Here is a 24,138-nt window from a genome sequence, read left to right as displayed (position 1 = left end):
TCAAAGAGCTTGTTTTTCTTTCTTTATAGAAGCAGGTTACTTCTGAAATATTTTGGATTACCATTATAGATAAAAACAAAATGCATGATTAGGATTTTTTTTTTTTTTACTGAGAAAAAATACTCATTTGAGTCAAGAAAATTAAAGGAAAAAATAAAAAAAAAAACCACTCAAAAAGAAAATGATCTACCTTCGTGATATTCTTCGAATCATAGAGAATTATCTTATTTAAAAAAAAATGTATTTGGACCCACTTTTTGCAGTTTATCGACAATTAGTCTCCCTATGCAAATGGGTGCTTTTGTGGATAGGCCAAGAACAGAGGTTCACAACACAAAATTTTTTAAGGACCGAAACAAAAACAAAACGCACGAAAAAGATAAGATATTGAAAGAAGCTTTAGGATCAATTGAGAATTGAAGCATCACCGACAGCGCGATTTCAAGAGATCTACCGGTTTATTAAAACCAGTTTCCTAGCTGTTGCGATTTGTGATCACTGTGCGCAGCAGAGGCGCGTGCGGAATGGGGGATGCATAATAACATCGCGTTTTCAACGTAATTCAAACGCTTATCGATGAGAGGGGGTGGGGAGGGGAGAGGGAGAGGGGGGGGAGAAAGGGGGCGATCCCCGCCGATCGGACCACGACTTCGTGAACCGGTTGTCGATTTCCCTCAAAAACCGCTTAGGTCCAGCTCCTCGATTGTTGAATCGATATCGAATGACCTTGATCGATATATAGCATTGTTAAGATAGGGATTTATCGATCAGAAGCATTCGATAACGATTCAACAATCGACCCGCAGGACGGATCCACGGGAACAAGGGAAATGAGGGACTTACAAGTTCGACGTTTCCCTCACGGAAGGGGTTCAATGAAGGAAGTTCTTTTTCTGACAATTTTGTACGCAATTTGATCTAATATATCGGAGAATGTCAAGGTAAAATCGATAACTTTCCTTAAAAATACATGTTTTACACGGGAAAACTTGGCAAATCTCGAATAGTCATACGGTGTCTGTCCGGCAAAAGCTTCGGTTGACAAGAAAAAAAGTTGAATTCATGTTAAACATCAAACTTTTCCTATATCAAGGTGACCGAACTTTTCGGACGCAGAACCCGGACTTCGATACAGCTTATCGAAATTCGATTTCTACGACCGAAAAACTTCGATTCCTGCGATCAAACTCATTCTTTCAGTGCGATTCACGAAAATTGGTACCCCTATTTTTCCTCCATTAGAATGAAATTATGAGAAATCTATATTCTGGGTGAGGCAACCTGGAGTACCTATATGAGGAGAGTACGGACATGTCGAAATACAGAGCTCTCAGAGCTCAAAAGAACAGCCAACCTTTGAAAACGAAACATGTCTCTGCTAATCATCATTTTCCAATATTAAACCAAAGTTATCAAGAGTGTTCATAATGAGAATCTTCCGCAAAAATGAGTAAATTTATGCAAAAACTAAGTCAAATACGTGCTTCACAGACGACGCGACGGATTATGAAAATTGTAATAATAAATCACTCTGGATAATATGAATTCGTAGGTTGGCTGCCCTTTCGGGCCCTAACAGCTTCATCACCTAAAACCCAAACCCTCCATTACCTAACCTCAAAATGACCGACATGTCCGCGTACTCTCCCTATGTAGGTGCTCTAAGGCAACCTGCCTCGGTAAACATGGTTTTTTTTTCCTTTTTCTTTTTTTTTCTTTTGGATGGACGAAGCGCATCATACGGACAGAGAGTTGATTACCTCATGCGAGAAAGCGCACCAGAATTTCGTCCTCACTTTCTAATTGAATTATACTTATGTCAGCTCTGAATTAACACAATTTCATAAAATTCAATTTCCCTCCGTTGGGAACTAGCTCTGATAACAAACACAAACACAGTTAAACCAACAAATCATCACCGAAAGAGATTAGCTTTGCCACAAAGTACGCGTGCATATTATGCAACATAACAGCTTAAAGGTTAGTTACCTTTCGCGAACATGCGCACCATCAATTTCCCATTAATTATGTGTACGCTATGGCAGGATTCACACAATTGCATAGCGTAAGTAGCACAATCACAGTTAAACACAAAAAGTACAGCCGAAATTTGAGATTAATTTTGACGCGAAATAAGCAGAGAGTACGTCCCGTGACCCGCAACAGGCGAAGCGACTTTGAACTGGATCACTCTCCAGGTGGTCGAAAACTGACTGAATTACACGCTGAATGACGGATTTTGAAAATCCCGATCATTATTAGCTGTTCAAATATTTAGCTCCGCGGTGCCGAAGAGGACATAAATCGTTGAGAGGGGCAATGCCATGGCTGCTTCGTGCTTCCCGGAGTTCCCCGAAAACCCAGAACTTCCCCGCTTATTTCCCCGTTACTTCCAATGGACCACTAGACAAGGTACGAATTTAAGCATTCTGACACAAGTATCTTCACCAGAATTTCACGTAGAACACGATTCGCGCAACGAAAATTACTGAAATTACTTCCTAACAGAGATATTAAAATTTTAATTTCACATTGGTTACGAGGAATTTGAACTACCCGCTCACAAGAAACTCAAAGCTCTACGTCAGTCAAATCGCGCACTACAACGATTCTAGCAAGCTTCTCAATCGAGCAATGTTCATTTCCCACCGTGTGTTTTTCAAACTATAAGTAATTTGCTATAGCTGAGCCAAAGTATCAAGATAGAGGTTGCCAGATTTTTTTATCGCAGAGACGTTCATGATAACTTTTAGCGCGCGATGTGAATCACGTAGAGCATTGAGTTTTCATGAGCGGGTGGTTTCAATTCACGCACCAAGAATCATTAAATATCTTCAGAAGGAGTTGAATTCGGTAATTTTCGTTGTGCGTGTTTCGTGAAATTTTGATGAAGAAACATGTATCAGAATGCTGAAATTTGTACCTTGTCTAGTGGTCCATTCTCTTTATTCATACCGTCTGAATGCGCGTAAACCATGCGTTGGGTCGTTAGCACCCTACTCGTCGCTCCCTTTGGCGGATCCAGCAAATTGGCAACATTGCTTGTCTCCTTTAAACCTATGGAAATATATCGATTCTTGGAGGGGCCGGGTGCTCCGACAAGAATCAATTAATTGACATAGGTTTAAATGGAATAAGTCCGGTGTTGCCACAATGCTGGATCTTTCTCTGGTTGCATTTTTTTGTTGTAAAATCTACATTGAAATATTGCAGTCACCTTTTTCAGCAATTGAATTGTTAAATCAGCAATTGAATTATTTTTGTTTAAGTCAGAGAAACAACAAATTGAGACTCAGTTTAACGTTACGTCTTTTCTAGACTTACCTCAACTTTTAAATACTTATTCAGTCTTTGCTTACACAAGGAGGAGCTATCTCTACTGGCTCATTCGGGCGTACTTACGGCAACAAAAATGATAAGAAAATGAATCGAATCAAGAGGAACTATGTGCGTAGGATTTCCCTTCGTTATTTTAGCATAAATACGCTCAACTTACCTCAACTCGAGAGAACGTACCAAAGAGCAGCCATCCATAACGATACACCCCTTGCTTTTATTGTTCGGGAAAACGCAGTCCACGATGTAGAAGACCCATCATCTTGAAGATAAATGCAAAGTCGCGCAGTGAGAATATATTATCACTGCATACACATCAAATTTGGACGTATTTCTGCCGAACGGAACTAAGTGCATTATGGCGTGAGCCCTGTTATGCATATATTCTTATGGGTCTCAGGGCTCATATCTGAAAGCTTATAGTTCCGTTTGGCAGAAATACGTTCATTTAATAGTTACAATACGAATCCGCGGGTGCAGAGCCCGGTTCTTTGGATTTTCTCACACTAATCAGCGTGGATCTGATAACGACGACCTAAAGTCATTTTTCCCATTGTTCAAAGCTTCGTGTGTCTGGTCTGCGTATAAAACTAACGCATAACGAGTTCTTAATTAATTCAGACTAAGACCGTAGCATTTTGGAGCATCAACAGTGCGTTTATGCACTACTGCTGTTTCGCACATCATTCCAGTATCGCATATTTCGTCATGGGCGTAGTGCAGTTTTTGTCATTGAGCAATTGGTGACATAACATCTACAATTCTACATAGTAGTGAAATATCCTTGCTTTGAAACATTCGGTTTATGACGTCATCAACCGCGGTAGTCCATCTTTGCTTTCATCAGTCAGGGAAACACTCATTTGCTCTGGTTACTCAACGTGTAACTCGGATGAAAGCAAGGTGGAAGAAACCAGGGGTGTCACTACCGCGGTGGACGTCGTCATAAATCGAAAGTTTCAAAGCGTGATATCTCGGTTATATGAACTTGGAAAGTTGCTGTTTGGACGAGTCTTTTATTTTTGGCTGATCTACAAGAATCCAGCATCGAAACACGAACAGGGTGGTAACAATTCATGAATAATAAAATCTTGAAATTTCACGTGAAAGATTTCATGAAATTTCACGTGAAAGATTTCATAAAATTTCAGAAATGTATGAGAGATATTGAAAAATACCGGTTCCTTTTTCATGTTGCGCAAAGAGAAGAAATTGTGACTTCCTTCTATTTTTTTGTGTTTGAGTGCGGGTTGCATACTCTAGCCCCTGAAAAATGTGAAATATTTCACTGCCTCGTGAAATTTTATGAAATATTTCACTGAAACTGATATTGAAAATACTGGTTCATTTTTCATGTTTTGCAAAGAGAAAAAATTGTGACTTTCTTCTATTTTTGTGTGTTTGAGTGCGGGTTGCATACTCGAGCCCCTGAAAAATGTGAAATACTTCGCTGCCTCGTGAAATTTTATGAAATATTTCACTGAAACTTCCAATCTTTCATTTCTTCCTTCCGTTTCATGCCACCATGAAAACGATTCTGAGACCAGCGCAACTTGCTCATTGTTCGCTAGCCCTCGAGATCGCTTTTTTCTTCTTTGTCTACAGCTCTGTCTATCAGTTTCAATAATCGGCCTGCTAGACTCAAGTGTAAATTGAGACTCGCCCTTACGCCTTACGTCAGATAGGGGACGAATCTTGGTGCTCCTTCGCGTTAAAGCGCGTTCACCCGTTTGATTTATGCCGCGGAGGCGCGAACATTTAAGTCTGATTCCGGGCTTTTATAAATAAATATTTTCGTTATTTATAGACAAAATAATGGGAATGCGGAATCTCGGCGGACGGTGGATTCGGGTCACTCCTGCTGGAGAAGAAGTTGTTGAACGTTGACACGGTGCCAAGGAGTCGGGTTCGGCTTAATTCACGAGTTTCAGAGTCGACGATCTCGATTTCTATTCGCGCTTTTTGCACTGAAAAAAAAAATCTCGGTGTATTTACTAAGAAAATGGTAAAATTACCAAGAATTCAGGGTTCTATTTGATCCCAGTTTTTTCTTGGTAAAATTACCATTTACGGAATTGGGAATTGAGGACACCGCACCAAGAACACCCTGTAACTGGAAACTGCGTTTTGAGAAAAACGCATTTAAAGTTTTGCTTTTGATGTACTCCGCACACAGCTGGTCTTAACGACTTTAAATTTTTTGACGAGTCACAAGCAAAAACTCTTCAGATTCTTGAAGTAGAGTGTCTACTGAGTCATTTAAGCCAAAAAGAAAAAAATTCTGTCGAGCTCCTGGAAAATAAAGTCGATTTAAAGGTATTTTTGGGCTAAAATAGCCAAATTACCCATAGCAAGGCCCGTCATATTATTTAAAAACTTGTTTTCTTCCTGGGTATAATGCCCAAGTTTCTTAAACATGCATAATTTAAGCCTCCGATTACTTAAACTACCAATTTTAACCATATGGTAAATTTTGGGGGCCTAAAATGAGCCCTCAGAGCCAAAAATTGCAAACATTTTTGAAAACTTCGGATTTTCAGGGGGGTGTTTTTTTTTAACGTTGTTTTTTCTACAGTCGTCAATGAGTAATTCTGAAGGGCATTTTCGATTACATAATTGAAATTTTGACTGTTCGGGTGAAGGGGGAAGGGGGCACCAGGCTTTGCTTTGCCATTCTCACAGTTTCTGAAAACGCTTGAAAATGCCCTATTACATTGGAAGTCCAAAATATCCCTTTTTATTCATTAATTACTGTATCTGATATTATAAAATATGCAGCAGGAGTTACTGCCCCCCCCCCCCTCCTCCTCACTACGCGATGCATGGAAACCTTGATCTCACTGCGCGCGCTACGAAAACGCTTGAAAGTTCCCTAATACATTGGAAGTCCAAAATATCCCTTTTTAATTCATTGATTACTGCTTCTGATATTATGAAATATGCAGCAGGAGTTACTGCCCCCCCCCCCCCCCCCATCCTCCTCACTACGAGATGCATGGAAACCTTGATCTTACTGCGCGCGCTAACGGATCCTTGCTTTTCGCGTGATGGCAGTCCGTTGTACAGTAGATCCGGGCATTTGCAATAAAACATTTGACGGTCTTTAGCATTACATATAAATGGACATGTTTATGCTACAAGTTTATCCTGCAAATGCCCGGATGCGAAAAGCAAGGATCCGGTAGCGCGCGCAGTAAGATCAAGGTTTACATGCATCTCGTAGTGAGGAGGAGGGGGGGGGGGGCAGTAACTCCTGCTGCATATTTTATAATATCAGATACAGTAATTAATGAATAAAAAGGGATATTTTGTACTTCCAATGTAATAGGGCATTTTCAAGCGTTTTCAGAAACTGTGAGAATGGCAAAGCAAAGCCTGGTGCCCCCTTCCCCCTTCATCCGAACAGTCAAAATTTCAATTATGTAATCGAAAATGCCCTTCAGAATTACTCATTGACGACTGTAGAAAAAACAACGTTAAAAAAAAACACCCCCCTGAAAATCCGAAGTTTTCAAAAATGTTTGCAATTTTTGGCTCTGAGGGCTCATTTTAGGCCCCCAAAATTTACCATATGGTTAAAATTGGTAGTTTAAGTAATCGGAGGCTTAAATTATGCATGTTTAAGAAACTTGGGCATTATACCCAGGAAGAAAACAAGTTTTTAAATAATATGACGGGCCTTGCTATGGGTAATTTGGCTATTTTAGCCCAAAAATACCTTTAAATCGACTTTATTTTCCAGGAGCTCGACAGAATTTTTTTCTTTTTGGCTTAAATGACTCAGTAGACACTCTACTTCAAGAATCTGAAGAGTTTTTGCTTGTGACTCGTCAAAAAATTTAAAGTCGTCAAGACTAGCTGTGCGCAGACTTTTCTATGCAGGTACCCTGTTTTGGGATATTTGGGTGACCTAACCCTTCTATTCAAGGATGCCGGGTAGATTTTGAGATCCATTTTGGGTTTATACTCCCATATATTTCATTTAAAAAAGCGGTTTATAGGCCATTCTTACGCCCAACAGTCATTTTGGTGGCAATATGAAGTATGAATCATTTTAATCACGCATGATTAACGCAAAATGAAAGAATATCGATAGTGAGTAAAGGAAGGGGTAACTAGCACCTTATAGGCCCGTTTATAGGTCGTTCTTGCACCCATCGATCCAGAGGCCTGACTTAACTCGGAAAAAAAAAAGAAGGTTTTTCGACCTGGAGCCGTTACCTATCTATACTCTATCGCTACCACAGCATAGTCCAGAGTACGTAGAATCCGAAAAGCAGATGGGCGTAATAACGACCTATACGCCCATAGGCTGTTCTTGGTGCGGTGTCCTCAATGGGCCTGTTGCAAACTTTTGCTAGAGCAAAACTAAGAGTTGTTTCCTGCAGATAATGCCTCAAGAATCACGATGAGCGCATCGGCAAAGTCTGAAATGCACTCATAACTTCACAATCTGCGTAAGATATTTGCGGTTTTTTGAGCTTCCCGCTTCGAAAACGATACTACGGTACAGGTGAACATTTTGTTAGAGGAGTCGTTCCATTGGCGACAATACTCATCATGGCCGACGCCAGTCCGCCAAAACACGTGTGATGGGACGAGATAACACCTGAACAGGATTAAAGGATTAAACCATACTATAACAATCGGCGTGTTTACGTTCATATTTTCCTCGCCCGCCTTAATTGACCTTGAACTCTCCTCGAATTACGCGAGGAACTGCGCAAGCGTCGGCCATGATGAATACTGCCGACGATGGAGCGACTCCTCTAACAAAATGTTCACCTGTGCAGTAGTATCGTTTTTGAAGCGGGAAGCTCAAAATAACGCAAATTTCTTACGCAGATTGTGAATTTATGAGTGCATTTCAGACTTTGCCGATGCGCTCATCGTGATTTTTGAGACATTATCTATAGGAAACAACTCTTCATTCTGCTCTAGCAAAAGTTTGCAACAGGCCCATTCTAATCTTCCGACACATTCTTATGGCGCATTGATACAACTATTTGAACTCTCCGGAATGCGTGAGGTATCACGCCGCATTTGAAGGCGTTTTCAAAAGAGCCAAGTTCCGATACCCGGATTATCGTTTCGCAAAGTTCTTATTATTATGTTTTATTTCCTACCATTTGTTTGTTTTCAATCCTCCTATAAAAACTACTCATTTGCTGAATACACTTCTGGCTGGAGCGCATTTTAGGTATGCATTCACGACTACTAAAATGTCAAAGGAAATCGACAAGACTAGCATGTATGGAGGCTATTTCAATTGTAATCTTCCGTCACATTTCTAAGGCGCAATGATACAACTATTTGAACTCCCCGGAATGCGTGACGTATCACGCCGCATTTGAAGGGGTTTTCAAAACATCCAAGTTTTGATATCAGGTTTGTAGTTTCGCAAGAAATTTTCTGCAAAAATGTCAAAGGAAATCGACAAGCCCAGCGTGTTATTGAAGGATGCCGGGTAGATTTTGCGATACATTTTGGGTTTATACTCTAATATATTTAATTTAAAAAAGCGGTTTATAGGCCATTCTTACGCCCAACAGTCATTTTGGTGGCAATATGAAATATAAATCATTTTAATCACGCATGATTAACGCAAAATGAAAGAATATCGATAGTGAGTAAAGGAGGGGGTAACTAGCACCTTACAGGCCCGTTTATAGGTCGTTCTTGCACCCATCGATCCAGAGGCCTGACTTAACTCGGAAAAAAAAGGTTTTTCGACCTCGAGCCGTTACCTATCTATATTCTATCGCTACCACAGCATAGTCCTGACTACGTAGAATCCGAAAAGCAGATGGGCGTAATAACGACCTATACGCCTATAGGCTGTTCTTGGTGCGGTGTCCTCAATTTTACCGAGAAATCTCGGTAAAATTATTGAAGTTTCTCGGTAATTTTACTGGACCTTGGTAAAAACGCCAACTTTTTTTTATCGACTGTGGTAGAATTACCGAGATAAAATGGCAAAGTTACCGGGAATTGATTACCAATAAAAGTGGTATTCTTACCTGAAAAAAAAAACAGTAAAAATACCGGTTTTTAGGTAAGCTTACCAGTCTGTTTTGGTAAAATTACCAATAATTGGTTTAAAAAAGTGAGATGGTAGAGGTACCAACGGACCTTGGTAAAAACGCCGAGAATTTTTTTTCAGTGCTTACTTCACGAGTTTCAGAGTCGACCCTCTCGATTTCTATTCGCGCATTTTGTCCTGGGAAATAAATTAAAAATGCTAGGCGATGACGTTGGAGATTCCTTAATGGTTGCAGGAGTTACGGACCGAAAAAACTACTTCACACTTCACAGGGTGAGCCCAGGATTAAGTGCGAATATTGAAGGAATCGATTCTTTGGGTCAAAAAAAAGAAGTTTTTGTGGTATAACTCACGTAATTTAGGGATGGTCCCACACTGACTTCTTAGCAGAAACGAGAAGAGATGAAAATCATGGTTAAATAGACCATTTCTGTTTTTTTCTTTGCATGTCGGTATTGAGGAACGAAAGGATGAAATTAAATAAAAACCTATATTTTAAAGAGGGGTTTAAAAGTGAAAAAACATAAATATATTTTACACCAGAGCATAGGTTACCACAGAAAAATGTATAAATTCTAGTAGGATGGTTGCTCGGAATCAAAAACCGACAAAATTACGGAAATTGCTGTATTGACTTCGTGTATACCGGTTAAATGTTTTCTTATCGAGGGAAGTGGTAATTTCGAAAATAGGGCGTTGTGAATATAATACGACAGTTAATGAAAAGCCATTGCCAAGTCCTCTGAAAATACAGGAAAACTAATTCCTGCTTAATATACGTTTGCTTACACCAATCGTACTTCAAAAGCTGAATGTTTGTGTATGAAAATTCACAACAACCGTAATTTCCGCACGTAGATTTGCTCCACAATTTGCAATAACAAATTTTGCAATAACAATTGCCTCGGTACAAATGGAAATAAACGGATTTATCGGAAAAAATTACGTAAACGGATGATGGTTTTTGGAACATGGAACGTACAAGGAATTTCTACGAAAATGACGGAAGTGGTATCGGAGATAGGGAGTCACGGATTTGATGTCACGGTATTAACAGAAACGAAGAAGAAAGGACAAGGCTCTGTAAGTGTAAAGGAATACGATTTGTTTTATAGTGGCGTGGAAAAAGATCAGCGAGCTCAACAGGGTGTTGCAATTCTTATTCGCAAGAGCCTACGGAAGTGCATCACTACATGGGAAGCTGTTAACCCCCGAATGATAAAGATGAATATGACAGTGTTTGGCCATAAAATCACCATTTTGGGAGTGTATGGAGTCAACGATGATTCCACTGTCGCAGTGAAGGACCAATTTTTCGAAGAATTGAACGAGGAAATTGGTAAGATTGGATCCAGGAGGGAAATCATTGTGTTGGGAGATCTCAATGGTAGAATAGGACGTCAAATTAAAAGTAAGATCGTCGGCCCTTTCGGAGAGGCGGCACTAAATGATAACGGAGCCCGTATCATTGACGTATGTGAGCAAAGGGACATGAAGGTGCTCAATGGGTTCTACCAACACAAGGATATCCATAAATTTACTTGGGTTCAGTCTACTCGCGGATTGAAATCAATCATTGATTATGTGGTTGTCAGACAAGACACGGGAATGAAGATTCAGCAAGTTAGAGTGTGGAGGGGTCTTTCCTGCGGCAGTGATCATTATTTCCTCGGGGCAAAAATAGCTTTCCCAGTGAAAGGGAGCCAGGAGACCAGGCAAGCACAGGAAGAAGTTCACCAACAAAAAGATCGTGTCAAGCTTGTAAACTATAACATTGACAGCTTGCAGCATCCAAGTGTAAGGGCTTTATATGGAAAGCGCTTGGATGAGAAGTTGGGCGAATCAAGGGACGGTGATACCGAACAGCAGTATCAGTTCCTGAAGGATTGCATTCACTCGGCAGCAATGGAAGCTCTTGGTGTCGCTGATGATAGGAAAGTTAGCGAAAAACCTTACTGGTGGGACGAAGAAATTGAGAAGGAGATTCAGGAGAAACGGAAAAAATATCATCAGTTCCTTTCCTCTAAAAAAACAGAAGACAAAGAGGCGTATAAAAAAGCTCAGACGCAGGTACGAAGGCTCATAACCAAGAAAAAGAACGAATCTTGGGAGAGGAGCTGTAACAAAATAGACACGTACATAGGAGGAAGGAAAAGCACTGAGAGCTGGAAGTTGCTGAAAGGGCTGCGAAGGGACATGAAGCGTGACTTAATATCTCCGATATCCATTGATAAACTGGAGGGGTATTTTAAAAATTTACTGACAGAAAGGCGACCTGAATTTCAAGATGGAGGCGTAAGCTTGGAGTATACTAACGTTAATCATAACTTGGAGATCCATATGGAGGACGTGGTAAAGGCCGTACGAGAGCTGAAGAACGATAAAGCTCCAGGTCCGGGAAATATCCCTGCTGAGTTGATCAAGTGTGGAACCTGCAAGCTGTTTCAACGGTTGAGATACCTGATGCAAGATTGCTTGGACGGTGGAAAGGTACCGACAGAATGGAAAGAGTCTTGGGTGTCACCTATATACAAGAAGAAGGGTAGAAAAGATGAGTGTGATAACTATAGAGGACTGTCGGTTGCAGGTACCCTGAGCAAAGTGTATGGAAAAATCTTGAAAGCAAAAATTGAAGAGGAGTGGAAAGAACATGAAGCGGAAGAGCAAGCAGGTTTCAGAGCCGGTCGGTCAACGATTGATCACTTATTTACCATCATCCACGTCATAGAGAAAAAGAAGGGAGTTGGCCAGGAATTACATCTAGTGTTTGTGGATCTCCAGAAAGCTTACGATAGTGTGCCATTGATGAAACTTTGGGAAGCCTTGAACAAAAGGGGTTTTAGTGGGGGACTAATTAGTGCTATTAAGGAATTTTATGGTGGGGCTTTCTCTAGGGTTAAATCGCATGGGGAGTTATCGTTGGGGTTTTTAATTACTAAAGGACTGAAACAAGGGTGTTGTTTGTCGCCAACCTTATTTAAAGTGTACCTGGAAGAAGTTTTAAAGGAATGGAAAAGATGCTGTTCGGGAATGGGCGTCCCGCTACGTGAAGATGGCACCCTTTATACTCTGTGCTTTGCTGATGATCAGGTGGTAATAGCTCAGGACGAAGAAGATGCGAATTACATGACGCGGAAGCTAGTGGAAGTATACCGAAAGTGGGGAATGGAAGTAAATGTGGTTAAGACGGAGAAGTTGGTTATCGGTGGTGATCAGCAAAGCATTGAACTGGAGGATGGCCGGAAGATCCTGGACTGTGAAGAGTATAAATATCTCGGAGTTCGGTTAACTAAGGACGGAAATTTGGATCGGGCCATTAAAGATCGGAATGTGCAAGGCAGGAAAGCTATCGCGATGCTAAATGGGGTTCTCTGGGACCAGAGTATCTCCAAGGAGACCAAAAGGAAAATTTACAACGTCATCGTGAAGAGTATCGTAACTTACGGGAGTGAGGTCTGGCAACTTAAGAAAAGAACTGAAGACATGCTTAGGGCAACCGAGATGGACTTTTGGCGAAGGTCTGCTGGGATATCGAGAAGAGAGCGTATCCGCAATGAAAGGGTACGCGAGATAATGGGTGTGGAAAAGGACATCGTGCACGATATCAGGTCCAAGCAGTTGGTCTGGTATGGACATGTGCGAAGGATGGCAGATGATCGGTTGCCCAAGCAGGTCTTCGATTGGGTTCCTCCCGGAAGGCGACGGCGTGGACGTCCTGTGAAAGGTTGGCGACAAGGGGTGGAGGAGGAGATCAGAAGGTGCCAATTGCCTGATGATCTCTGGGAGGATAGGGGGCAATGGCGATTGGGCGTCGCAGAGCGCGAGGCGGCGCTATAATCGCGACTTTATGTATGTAGATTTGCTCCGCGAATTTGAGAGCTTTGGCACGTGAGATATTCGTCTTGGTTCTATTCTCCAATTTTTCCACGAGTTCAATCACGATATTATCCTCGGCGATTTCAACATTTTCCTTCTCCTTCTTTGCCAAATTGAGGATGCGATCAAGTCAAATTTGGCAAGATTTTAATTTTCTTAACTCTATTCGACTTTGATTAATTCTATAGAAAGGCTCTAGCCAGCTCTAAATTACTAACATTTTCACTGAAAAAGAGCCGATTCGACTCAATCTGGGAGTCAGTGGACTCAACTTACCTTCAAAATGATAGCAGAATATTATTTTCCATGGAACACGAGACGTGAGTTGTTTCTTGATTGAGCATTCGACGAGTAAAATACGTTGTATCAGACCCCATAAAACCATCCAATAACGTCTTGTTTCCCAGGCACACGGAGAAAAAAAACTTCGTGCGTGGGACCCGAACGTTAGGTCATATGGATCTCTGAAGTTTTCAGATTGAGCACCTGAACACTTCAGGTCCAGCTGCTGAGGTTTGGATCACACATCTGAAACTTCAGTTCTTACATCTGAAGTACTTCGGTTTTCACATCCGAAAAACTTCGGTTCTCACATCTGAGGTACTTCAGATGTAAGACCTGAAGTTTCAGATGTGTGATCCGAACCTCGACAGCTAGACCTAAATTCTTCAGATGCTCAATCCGAAAACTTCAGAGATCCAAATGACCTAAACTTCGGGTCCCACGCACGAGGTTTTTTTCTCCGTGCAGATAATAGTGTCACAGACGGAGTAGTATGAAGTAGGCTCGAAAAGATGAAATGGAAGGAAATCTAGAATACGAACTACTGAGAATGCGAACTACTGAGGGTGTAAATGCAAAGAAAAGTTATGTACATACACAACACAATGTGCCACAAATGAAAGTGAGGCTTACCTCGAATCCTCTGGTCAGTCGGCAAGTCAGTTCTGCAACAAAAAATAATATTATGGTATAAGTATAAGAAACTACAATTTAAATAACCGGGATAAATGCTTTGAAGAGACCTAGGACCGCAGTGATACAAAATCGAGAGATTCATTTGTTGAAAGAAACGCACCTTCAATGTTTTTGAAAACAGAAAAATACATTATCTTCTCAAACAAAAAAAAAGCTTGGTCACGTAAATGAAACGTTTAGAAGACGACCGGTTTGTCAAACTCAACTGCAGGACCACGTGACCGAATTATCAAATTTCACCGCAATAAAAGAAAAGGCTCGGTTAATTTTTTTAAATTTTTTTATCATCATTAAAGTATACTTCCGTTTCCTTCAGTGGAACTAACAACTAAAAAGGAAAAAAAAAAGAAAAAGGAGTGCTATAAAGCGACTTTCATGTATGTATAAAAACCTCTTACTTAATAGGTACATTGAGGATTTAGTTAGTTAGTTAGTTGGTTAGTATATTTTGAGACATTCAGCGTCACACGCTATTAACGTCTTTACAGAGAATTTTGAAAATGGGAGTATATACGAAAATTTAGATTTAGATGAATTATACGCTTCCAAGAATATATAAAGTAGCTACATTCCTTAGTAGTTTCCAACAACAACAACAACAACAACAACAACAACAACAACAACAAGAGGTTCCGCTGTTGAGGTTATGTACTTTTTCAAACAAAACTTCTTGGAGATGCCATGACATGAAAAATGATCAAAACGATTGGCGTGTCACTATGGAAATTTCGGAATCTCTGCTAAAATTAAAACCCAGGTAGCGTGATTTTAATAGTTTTATTAATAGTTTTACCCAGGATTTTAATAGTTTTACCCGTGAATATAGTCTTCCTAATATTATGAGTGTATTCTTGTTGGTGTGCTATCTATGCTTTAAATCTAACCTAAAATGAGAAGAACCTTCATTATGAGTAAGGTGACGTAATACGGCGCTCAACGCAAACTGGCATGAGCAGCGATGCCTCGATTTAGTATTAAATGGACGCTTCAAAAATCTTCAACATTTTTATGATACTTCTCGCAGCAAACGTGAAATTTCCTAGAACCGCCGGGCAGAATTTGCAGATCTCCCGAGCAGAGCACGCGGAGAAAAAATTTCGAGTGAAGCGCCAGATCCCGAACCAATACAATTTCAGCAGCAACTCGACGCAAAACCAACTACCGAATCTAAACAGGGTGTATTTCAGCAACACTCCCATAGAGAGCGCTCTCGCCGAAATGAAACAACGTATCCCAAGCCGTTACTTCGCCTACGCCAATTTCACGCAAAACCAGCCACTAGACCGGAACGGTTTCACGGTAAACTTACCGATGGATAGGATTGTCGCAAAGATGAAACAACATTCCCCAAACCGGTTCCAGTCACCGGACCCGGTTTCCAGGGATTCACCGATAGATAGCGCTGTCGCACAGATGAACCAACAGATCGCGAACCCTTACATCTTCTACCCTAACGCAACTTTCAACCAGTTTCCAGATTTGGGCGGTGAGTATTTTACAATCTCCCCGATGGATGCTGCGGTTTCACAGGATTTCCCGATATTCCAACCGGAAAAACCGGGTGCTGGCAATGTCAAGGGCACGGTCACTGATAACAGGAGCACGATTTTCAACGTCCTCATCTTGAGCAACTACCTGAGCTTATCACCGTTCAGGGACGACCTCGGGGATTCTGGGCTCGACGGGCGCGCGGTGTCCAAATTCAATTTTTCAGGGGATGTCAAGGACTCGGCGGGACCCCGACTGGTCCCCAGGGTCAGAAACTCGACGATAGTTTTTTTGGACGGCGCCCAGCTCCCGAGCTACACGGGGAACGTGACGGGCAGGAATCGAGAGGAGAGCCGAAAAAAGTTCAGCTTCGAAGACGTGAATCTCGACATGCGGAACCTGAAAGACCTGGTTAATTTCAGGAGGAAACCGGTCCCTTTGGAGCTTTCTAGGGGCAGCGGTCTGCCACGAGATGTGGACGACTCATCACGAGTGAAAGCGACGATGGATTTACCTGCAGGTACGAATATATTTTGTTGAAAGATAGGGGATTTTATGCTATTTTAATAGATTTGAAGAGTCCTTTATTTTTAGTGATTTTTAGATTTTTTAATATTTATATAATGTATTGTGCTCAATACTGGACGGCCTGACAAACGGAAACTAGGAAACGGATGCCCTTGTCGTTAGTGGAGGAAGAGAATAAGAGAGAGAGAGGGGGAGAAAAATTTGGCGTGAGAGCGTGTCACTCGTAGATTTAAACCCGTCCAGGGCTTCATTCCTGAAAGGAGAAAAAATGAAAGAAAAAAAAATAAAAGAAGAAGAGGGGGGGGGGAGATAGATGATCATGATAAGATGATAAGATATACGCTGAGATTAATGGACAAAGCGATAGAAAAAGAAGACATAAGGATTATGGTGCGATCCTATTGGTTGAAATGGATGGTTCTTACAGACTAAGGGCGTAAATGATGGACTAACTATCGGGTCTCTTGTGGGTTGCCGTTATAGTTAATCTGTTACGCAGGTCCTTGTCCATTGCAACTACCCGCTTCCACCAATAGGATCCCTCCATATCCTTTTCGTCTTCTTTGTCCATAGCTTTGTCTATAGGTTTCAACAATCAGCCCACAGGTCTTCTTTGTCTATCAATGACCATCAGCTGTCTTCATCACCAATCTGTCTTACGCAGGTCCTTTGTACATTGCAACTACCCGCTTCCACCGATAGGATCCCTCCATATACTTTTTGTCTTTTTTGTCTAAAGCTTTGTCTATCAGTTTCAATAATCAGCCCACAACGGGCCGATTATTGAAATTGATGGACAAAGCTATAGACAAAGAAGAGAAAAGGGATACGGTGAGATCCTACTGGTGGAAGCGGATGGTTGCAATGGACAAACGAGGTAAGCAATAGACTAACTAACAGCAACCGACAAGAGACCAGGCAGTTAGTCCATCATTTTCCCTCTCAGTTTGTAAGAACCACCAGTTGCAACCAATAAGATCGCTCCATACTCCCTATATCCTCTTTGTCTATCGCTTTGTCTATCAATTTCAATAATCAGTCCACAGGTTTCCTTTGTCTATCTCTCTGTCTATCAATGACCATCTGTCAGCTGACCAGCTGTCTTCATCACTAATCTGTCTTCACTCCAGGTTCTCAAGACGGCCCAGCGTTGGACCCGGGGCGATACCCCGAGATCACGCAGTTCCACGGCGACAACTCGTCCCTCATCATGATCCGGCTCGACAAGGACAAGGACAAACGGCCACGGTTCGGCGGGGGCCTCGATCAGCCGGGGATGAGGGGTCGCGGGACCTTCCCTCCGAGGAAATTCCGCAAAGAGAAGGGGTACTCCCTTCCGGGAAGGAGGGAGTCCGACGAGGAGCGGAACATCACGGAGGACTTCCGAGAGATGGAGATGCACCTCGCGCAGATCTCGAAACTCATGGCGCGGATAGAGAAGAAGAAAAAGCAGGCGGTCAGGAATCCCTCGATTCCATTGGGGCTGAGGGTCAGGAGGTGAAATTCTGCGAAGTGGCTCATTGGCGGATCCAGCAAATTGGCAACATTGTTTTTCTCCGTTTAAACTTTGGGAAATGTATTGATTTTTGGAGGGGTCAGGTGCGCCCCAAGGGGTCAGGGCAAAAGAATCGATAATTCGACATAGGCTTAAATGGAGGGAATACGATGTTGCCTAATTGCTGGATCCGCCTCTGATGGTGCTCTGTGTGCAGCGGATATTTTCCATCAACGTAGTTTTTCACGAATCAGTGAGGAGAAAAATAGTTCGGTTGCGCGGACCTTTTGGTCCACAGGGAACACTGAAGTGTTCAGTCCGGGCAACCAAAGTTTCCAGTCATAGAAGCTGAATTCGCACAACCGGAGACTTCGGTAAAGATTACGAGTCTTCGTATGGCTAGCAGAAACTTTGGTCACCTGGACTGATGGCTTCAGTGTTTCTTGTGAACAGAGGTTGTTTTTCGTTGTGGATGTAAAATTACAATAATTGGACTACATTTTGCAATTAGGAACTACAATATCTGGCACATCCGTTAAAACACGCAAGTCTATGGAGAAACTACTGGTGCAAGCGTTGATTAAACTTAGCCAGAAATTGTAGTTCCTAATTTCAGAAAGTAGTCAAATTATCGTACTATGTTTTAGCTCTAAAGTTACTCGCATTATCTTCTTCCGAACGTGCGAGATAAAATAATTAGGGTGCAGCCCACTTGTTAGATTTTGGAACTAAGGCAAGTGAGAAATGGAAAAGCTTTAAGTCAGTTTCTGTATTTTTACTTAGTATTTTGTATTTTTCTCTGGTGAGAGTGTTCTGCTGAGAACCTTCTAAACCTCATTTGTAGATGGTAAATGGTTAAAATTGCATTATTCGACCATTAGAAGGACAACAATTATTGTTGACATTGCAGATACATTAATAACTGTATATAATGATATAAAATATAATATATGTTTCAATTTTTGAACAACATAATTAGATCGATACTTATTCAATTAGTAATTGTATAAGATAAGGTGTACACTTGAACAGGGTGTCTACTAAAATTTCATTTTGAATTCACCTGATATTCAATCTGAAATTTCCTAATTTTTTGCGTGAATAAATTACGTACATACAGTTTCAAAGTATTTGATGAATTTACTTAGATGTTTGCGAAATACTTGAAGCACTCAGAATTTCTGGATCAATGACCGGTTTTCCTGAATTTTCGGGATGAAATCGAATTTCCTGATATTTTCCGGTTTTAATTGCCAGTAGACACCCCTTTTTCAGCCCAAAATGAGACGATCTTGTAACAAGAAACGACTCATTCAAAGATCGCGGCTCAGCGAGGAGAGAACTGGAAAGAATTTGCCGCAATTCGACAACACCGACCGTGTCTAGGGAAGAAGGGTCTTAGTCTAACGACACTCCCACGTAGCCATACGTGACATTCTTCCAACCCGCGACATTACAAACCCATTGTTGGGTTATAAGGTATCGGATTTCGGTTGCGTGGTCCCGTTTTCCACTCCCAAAACACCTGTGGATGGGTGTTCTTCCCGGGTCTGCACTCGCTCAGCGATGCTACGAACTCAAATTCGGCCAGTTTTTAGGATTATTTAAGAAGTTCGCTGGGGAATGCTGTCATGCTAAGGAGGAACGCCGTGCGAGCCTTCAGACATTGCCAGATTACCTCCAATATAAATCAAATTTACCGCAAAAATTGTGAACATTTTTTTTTCCAAATTGTTCAGATGATTTTGTTTGTAATTAAATCTACAGTATCTGGACATTTCAAGGGAAAATATGCACAGCTTTCCTCAGAAATGCATGTTTTGTCCGGGGATTTTTGCAACTCTCGAATGTTCATACGGCGTTCTTCCTCAGCAGGGCAGTATAGATTATCCGTGTCTTCCTAGTATTCGCAGGGCCCTGACTCATGATGTCAAACCCACGCGAAATTCGGACGATCGTGCAGACTGCAGAATGTATTTGCCAGCTTTTAACAATTTTACCACTTTTTTCTCAACCTTATAACGATGAAGATAAAAATGTGCAATTTTTTCAAGAAATTTGGCAACCTAGAACATGGACAATGAAAGTCACGATGCGCCTATGTGTTCTCAGGAGTTGTCTGAGCAAGTTGTGTGAGCAAGTGCAGTCTACATGCAGCCCTCAAGAATGCAAAATTTCTAGAGATTTGCACATTCTGCGATCGGATTTTTTGCTTCGAAAACTGCCAAACTCAAAAAGAGAGACAGTTCCGCTTTACCGTACCCAGGTTGTTTTGAGGGTCATGAGTACTTTTAATTTTTTCTTATTTTATTTTCATTTTTTTCGCCATTGAAGATAGGCATGAATGCTTATCGGTTTCGAGGAATTCCCAACTCCAAGGTTTGAAATCCTTCATGATGCACGATTAAAGCACCAAACAGTTTCATATTATTGGCTGCGGGATTATATTTTAGAACTAAATGCAGCGGGCAAAAAAAAAAATTACGTTCCATTCACTCTCGCGTACGCCCAGTCTCTTTGAAATTTTCATATTTTAAAAGGAAAAAATTGATTGATTTTTTAATCTATCGGGTCCCTGGTCTTTCTTGGGGAGTAAACGTGAATCGCCAGATAATTGAAGAAGATGAGCTCGGAAGGGAAAGAGGGCAAGCATTGGCAGATCCAGCAAATTGGCAACATTGTTTCTCTCCATTTAAACCTATGGAAATGTATCGATTCTTGGAGGGGCCAGGTGTCCTGACAAGAATCGATTATTTAACATAGGTTGAATTGGAGGGAATCCGGTGTTGCCAAATTGCCGGATCCGCCTCTGAGGGCGAGTTCCCGATATTCCGATTCCTGACGAGTTCCCTGACGCTAGCGGAGATTTCCTTCCCAGATAAATCTCGGCTTCCCGGGCCCTAGTCACCATGGAGTATTTTGTAGAGCCACCCCCCCCCCCCCCCCACGAAGAAAAAAAACAAGCAAAAAAAAAAATTTACGAATATCATTGGTTACAGTGCGAAACCACGTATCTTCATGGTGGTGTTTCTAAATCTCTGCTCTCATTTTAATTTCTCAAAGAGAAACAAGTCAACTATGAAACTTGAAGTTTCTACGGAATATTCTGCTGTTAAATATGAAGAATCAAGGAAGTTTTGAAGAAATTAAGTGACTAGTTTTCCGATGAAATAAATAATGACAGGAAATCTTGGACATTGCAAACGGAGACTTGCAAAAAAGATTTCGCACTTTGGCCATTGAAATAATGCAGGAATTTTCAAAATGACAACGTTCCATCCAAGGTATTGATATTGAAGTCAAACGTCGCGCCAAGATAAACCAGCGGTATACACACTAAAAAAGTAATCAAAATTTTGAGTTAATATGAGAAGCAAAACTCAAAATAACTCAAGCCTTTGGTTGACTCTGAGGTTTCCCAGTATTTCCATGGTTTTTTTGCGCAAAATTCACTAGAAACTGTGCCGAAAGCATCACAAAATTTGTGTTTGTTTGTGTTTCACTTGCTATAATAACCAACAGTAACACAAGAAACAAATATTTTAAACAGTGTTTATCAGGCTCTAAAAATCGAAAGTGACGAACCGTTGAGAATCAGGCGATCTGGCAACTCCGCCAGTGGGCGTAAGGAAACACGCAATGTATTTAGGTTAATGCGAGCGCGGACCCAATAGGCGGGTGTAAATACACATATTGGAGGATCAAACCCGGTGTTGTCGAACGGTCTCGTAAATTCAGCTTGTTTCTGGGTGAAAACATTGGTGTAGAAAATCCGAGATTTTGTTCGACAGGCCGGCAACGGTGGATCTTGACGAAAGGAAGAGCGAACTTGGAACGAGCTGGTGGTCACACCCACGCAGACGCTCGAATTTCGTCCCGCGCAGATTTGCGCCTGGACCCCGGGCCCGGTGACGCATAGGTTCCTGCGACGCTGTTGGGAAATTTTAGATTTTAATTATTTTAATTTAATCTTCCTTTTTAAAGTATACCTAAGACGGACTCATACTAACTGCGTGTTGGGAAATTTTAGATTTTAATTTTTTTAATTTAATCTTCTCTTTTAAAGTATACCTAAGACGGACTCATACTAACTGTGTCAAAGACAAAGAAATTGTCGACTCGAGTCCACCAGAACGCCCGTTCCCGAACGTTCCTGATTTTTCACATTTTCCCTGACCAAGAAGATCGAAATTTCCTGAATTTTCACATCAAACACTTGCACGCGCGGCGCGGTGCGGGACTGATCGTAGAAAAAATTTGGCATTGATTTCACGGAAAATGGAAGAATTATATTATTTAAACCTCCATGTTCACGTAATTTCTAAAAAAAAACTTGGTTTCTCTTTGAATTTTTTCATAATTAAATTCGCAAATAACTAAATGCGAGACGCAATTTGACTTTGAATATCCAAGCCGAGGACTGTTCAGATACAAATTATTTACAAATTACGCCAACAGTGTCCATTCAAGCCTTCCCCCACAAAGGAATGCTCGACAAATGAATGAACGATCCTACGACTTTATATCATCAAGATGCGCAATGCTTTCGGATACAAATATATTAACTCCGGCGTGGATGGTGAGGTATCACGCGGGACTGAAGGCGTTTTTGACTGCTCACAGCAGTCACTCACAACAACGCACAGAGCGAAAACGGATCAAGTCAACCCTCAACTCCCCGTCATTTCTTTGAAGACTTAAGGCAGGATCTGTCCGGATTCAAAACATTTGCAAAAATACGCCAACTGCTTCCATTCAGGGTTTTCCCGAAAATATTGTAAATGTGAATATTTTAAAAGTCGATAGTCATGTCTATGCATGATCAACGACTCTCCTGCATCTCATGCATATAGTAGTATATATCGAGTCTTCTGCAGGAATAAGACTTCGGATCGGACCTATTTTTGAGGGTTCGATTGCGATGTATTTAGCTATAATTTAAGGCGCGGCGGTTCGCCTTCAATTCTACAGACAGGCAAAACCCAATACTCGGTATCCATATTATCGCATGCACAAAGGCCGAACTGTGTGCTTTGTGTTGCACGCTTTTACAAAGCTCTGAATACAAATAAACACGATACATCTCCACCGTGGCTAAATTTTGAAGCCGGCGAGAAGTGACAACGCGGAGGTCGCGAAATGGCATCGCCCATGACTCACGACCGTCCAACCGAACCGTCTCGTCTGCTTCTGGGAACGCACCAATTTCACCGTCAATGATTTCCCTGCGTCGAATAGGAAGGCGTACCCCTTCCAGGTGACGTCATTGACGCCACGGGATTACTCCAGACTCCAGGCTGGACCGTCGAGGCAGCGACGCAAGCTCTACAATTGGACGTATAGTTCTGCCAGACGTAACTATATGCATCATGACGTGAGCTCTGTCAAGCATCATAAATATCCCTATGGGTGTCTCAGAGCTCATGTCTTAATGCACATAGTTCCGTTTGGCATAAATACGTTCAAATCACACTCCTAAGCTACAAATGGACCGAGTTCATCAGAGAGGAACCAAGCCATACTAATTGTACATTGAAACTGAAAAAAAGTGGTTTGAAGTTTTATGCCAAGGCTCAATGCAGAAAACATATACTGTAACACCTCTCTTCACCAACTAATTTCTTTGTTTCGACTTGTAGTTTTTAGCGGAAAGAAAAAAGGCTGGTGAAACTCAAAAAACAATCTTAACTCGATTTTTTCGAAAATTTCGATTGGTTCCTTTATGATAGACTCGGTTATGAAAATGGAGAAGCCCTGTCATTAATGTTTGTTTTTAGGGCGTGTTGGTGGAAAGTTCCAATTTTGAAAGATTATCTTGTACCTCTCGTTTTCAGCAGGCCTGTAATGAATTTCGGTTAAAAATGAGGGAAGGACATTGAATTTGGGGAGAAAACCATAACATTTTAACATACCTACCCTTGAACGATTTTTTACGGCGTGAATGACGTTTTTCGCAAAACGCTACTGGATGGACCAGGCGTCAACCTAAGGCAAATTGGAAGGTAAAAAATAATTTCATTCATCTTAAAAAATGAAATTTTGATGAGATCAGGGATCTCTCACGAAAAAATGTAATTACATATAAAAATTGCCAAATTTCACCGCGCAAGTTGCACTTTAACCAAGAGAATTTTAGGAATTTCCGAATGAAAATTGCACCGAATTTTCTTCTGATCGCATGCAAAAACTAAACGAAGTCCAACAAAACTTGAGCAGGTACACTCTTGTAAAAAAAAATTTAACGGTTTGCGGCAATTTTTAACATTAGAATGGAGTTACGTTCCTTCGTCAGAGAAACGACGATCTGGATTACATTTTGCAATAAGGAGCCACTATTTTCAGCTCATTGTAGAGGCGACATATATATGCCATTGGTTTCCCTGTGCAGAAAGGT

General features: G+C 41.3%; 2 protein-coding genes across 2 annotated transcripts in view; one reads left to right on the top strand and one right to left on the bottom strand.

Annotated features, from left to right (window-relative positions):
* LOC140224808 (uncharacterized) overlaps nucleotides 1-24,138 on the bottom strand; it is a 156,236-nt gene that overhangs the window by 111,072 nt on the left and 21,026 nt on the right. Inside the window, exon 3 of the mRNA XM_072301500.1 lies at nucleotides 14,171-14,202. Within this exon, the coding sequence (XP_072157601.1) occupies nucleotides 14,171-14,202 (32 nt within the window). The remainder of the gene's footprint in view (nucleotides 1-14,170; nucleotides 14,203-24,138) is intronic.
* On the top strand, nucleotides 14,877-19,829 carry LOC109033764 (uncharacterized). The gene is made up of 2 exons (XM_019046538.2): nucleotides 14,877-16,241; nucleotides 17,380-19,829. The coding sequence occupies exons 1-2, from the start codon at nucleotides 15,212-15,214 to the stop codon at nucleotides 17,748-17,750; spliced, it is 1,401 nt and encodes a 466-aa protein (XP_018902083.2). The 5' UTR covers nucleotides 14,877-15,211; the 3' UTR covers nucleotides 17,751-19,829.

The sequence above is a fragment of the Bemisia tabaci genome, chromosome 6, assembly GCF_918797505.1.
Source record: "Bemisia tabaci chromosome 6, PGI_BMITA_v3".
Lineage (NCBI taxonomy): Eukaryota > Metazoa > Arthropoda > Insecta > Hemiptera > Aleyrodidae > Bemisia > Bemisia tabaci.
Note: the sequence above shows the minus strand (reverse complement) of the source record. Positions and strands in the feature narration are given on the sequence as shown.

Excerpts from the sequence above, each read along its gene's own strand:
- LOC109033764 (XM_019046538.2), top strand. The coding sequence starts at position 15,212 with ATGGACGCTTCAAAAATCTTCAACATTTTTATGATACTTCTCGCAGCA. Across the intron at positions 16,242-17,379 it reads GACGATGGATTTACCTGCAG|GTTCTCAAGACGGCCCAGCG; the intron begins GTACGAATATAT and ends TCTTCACTCCAG.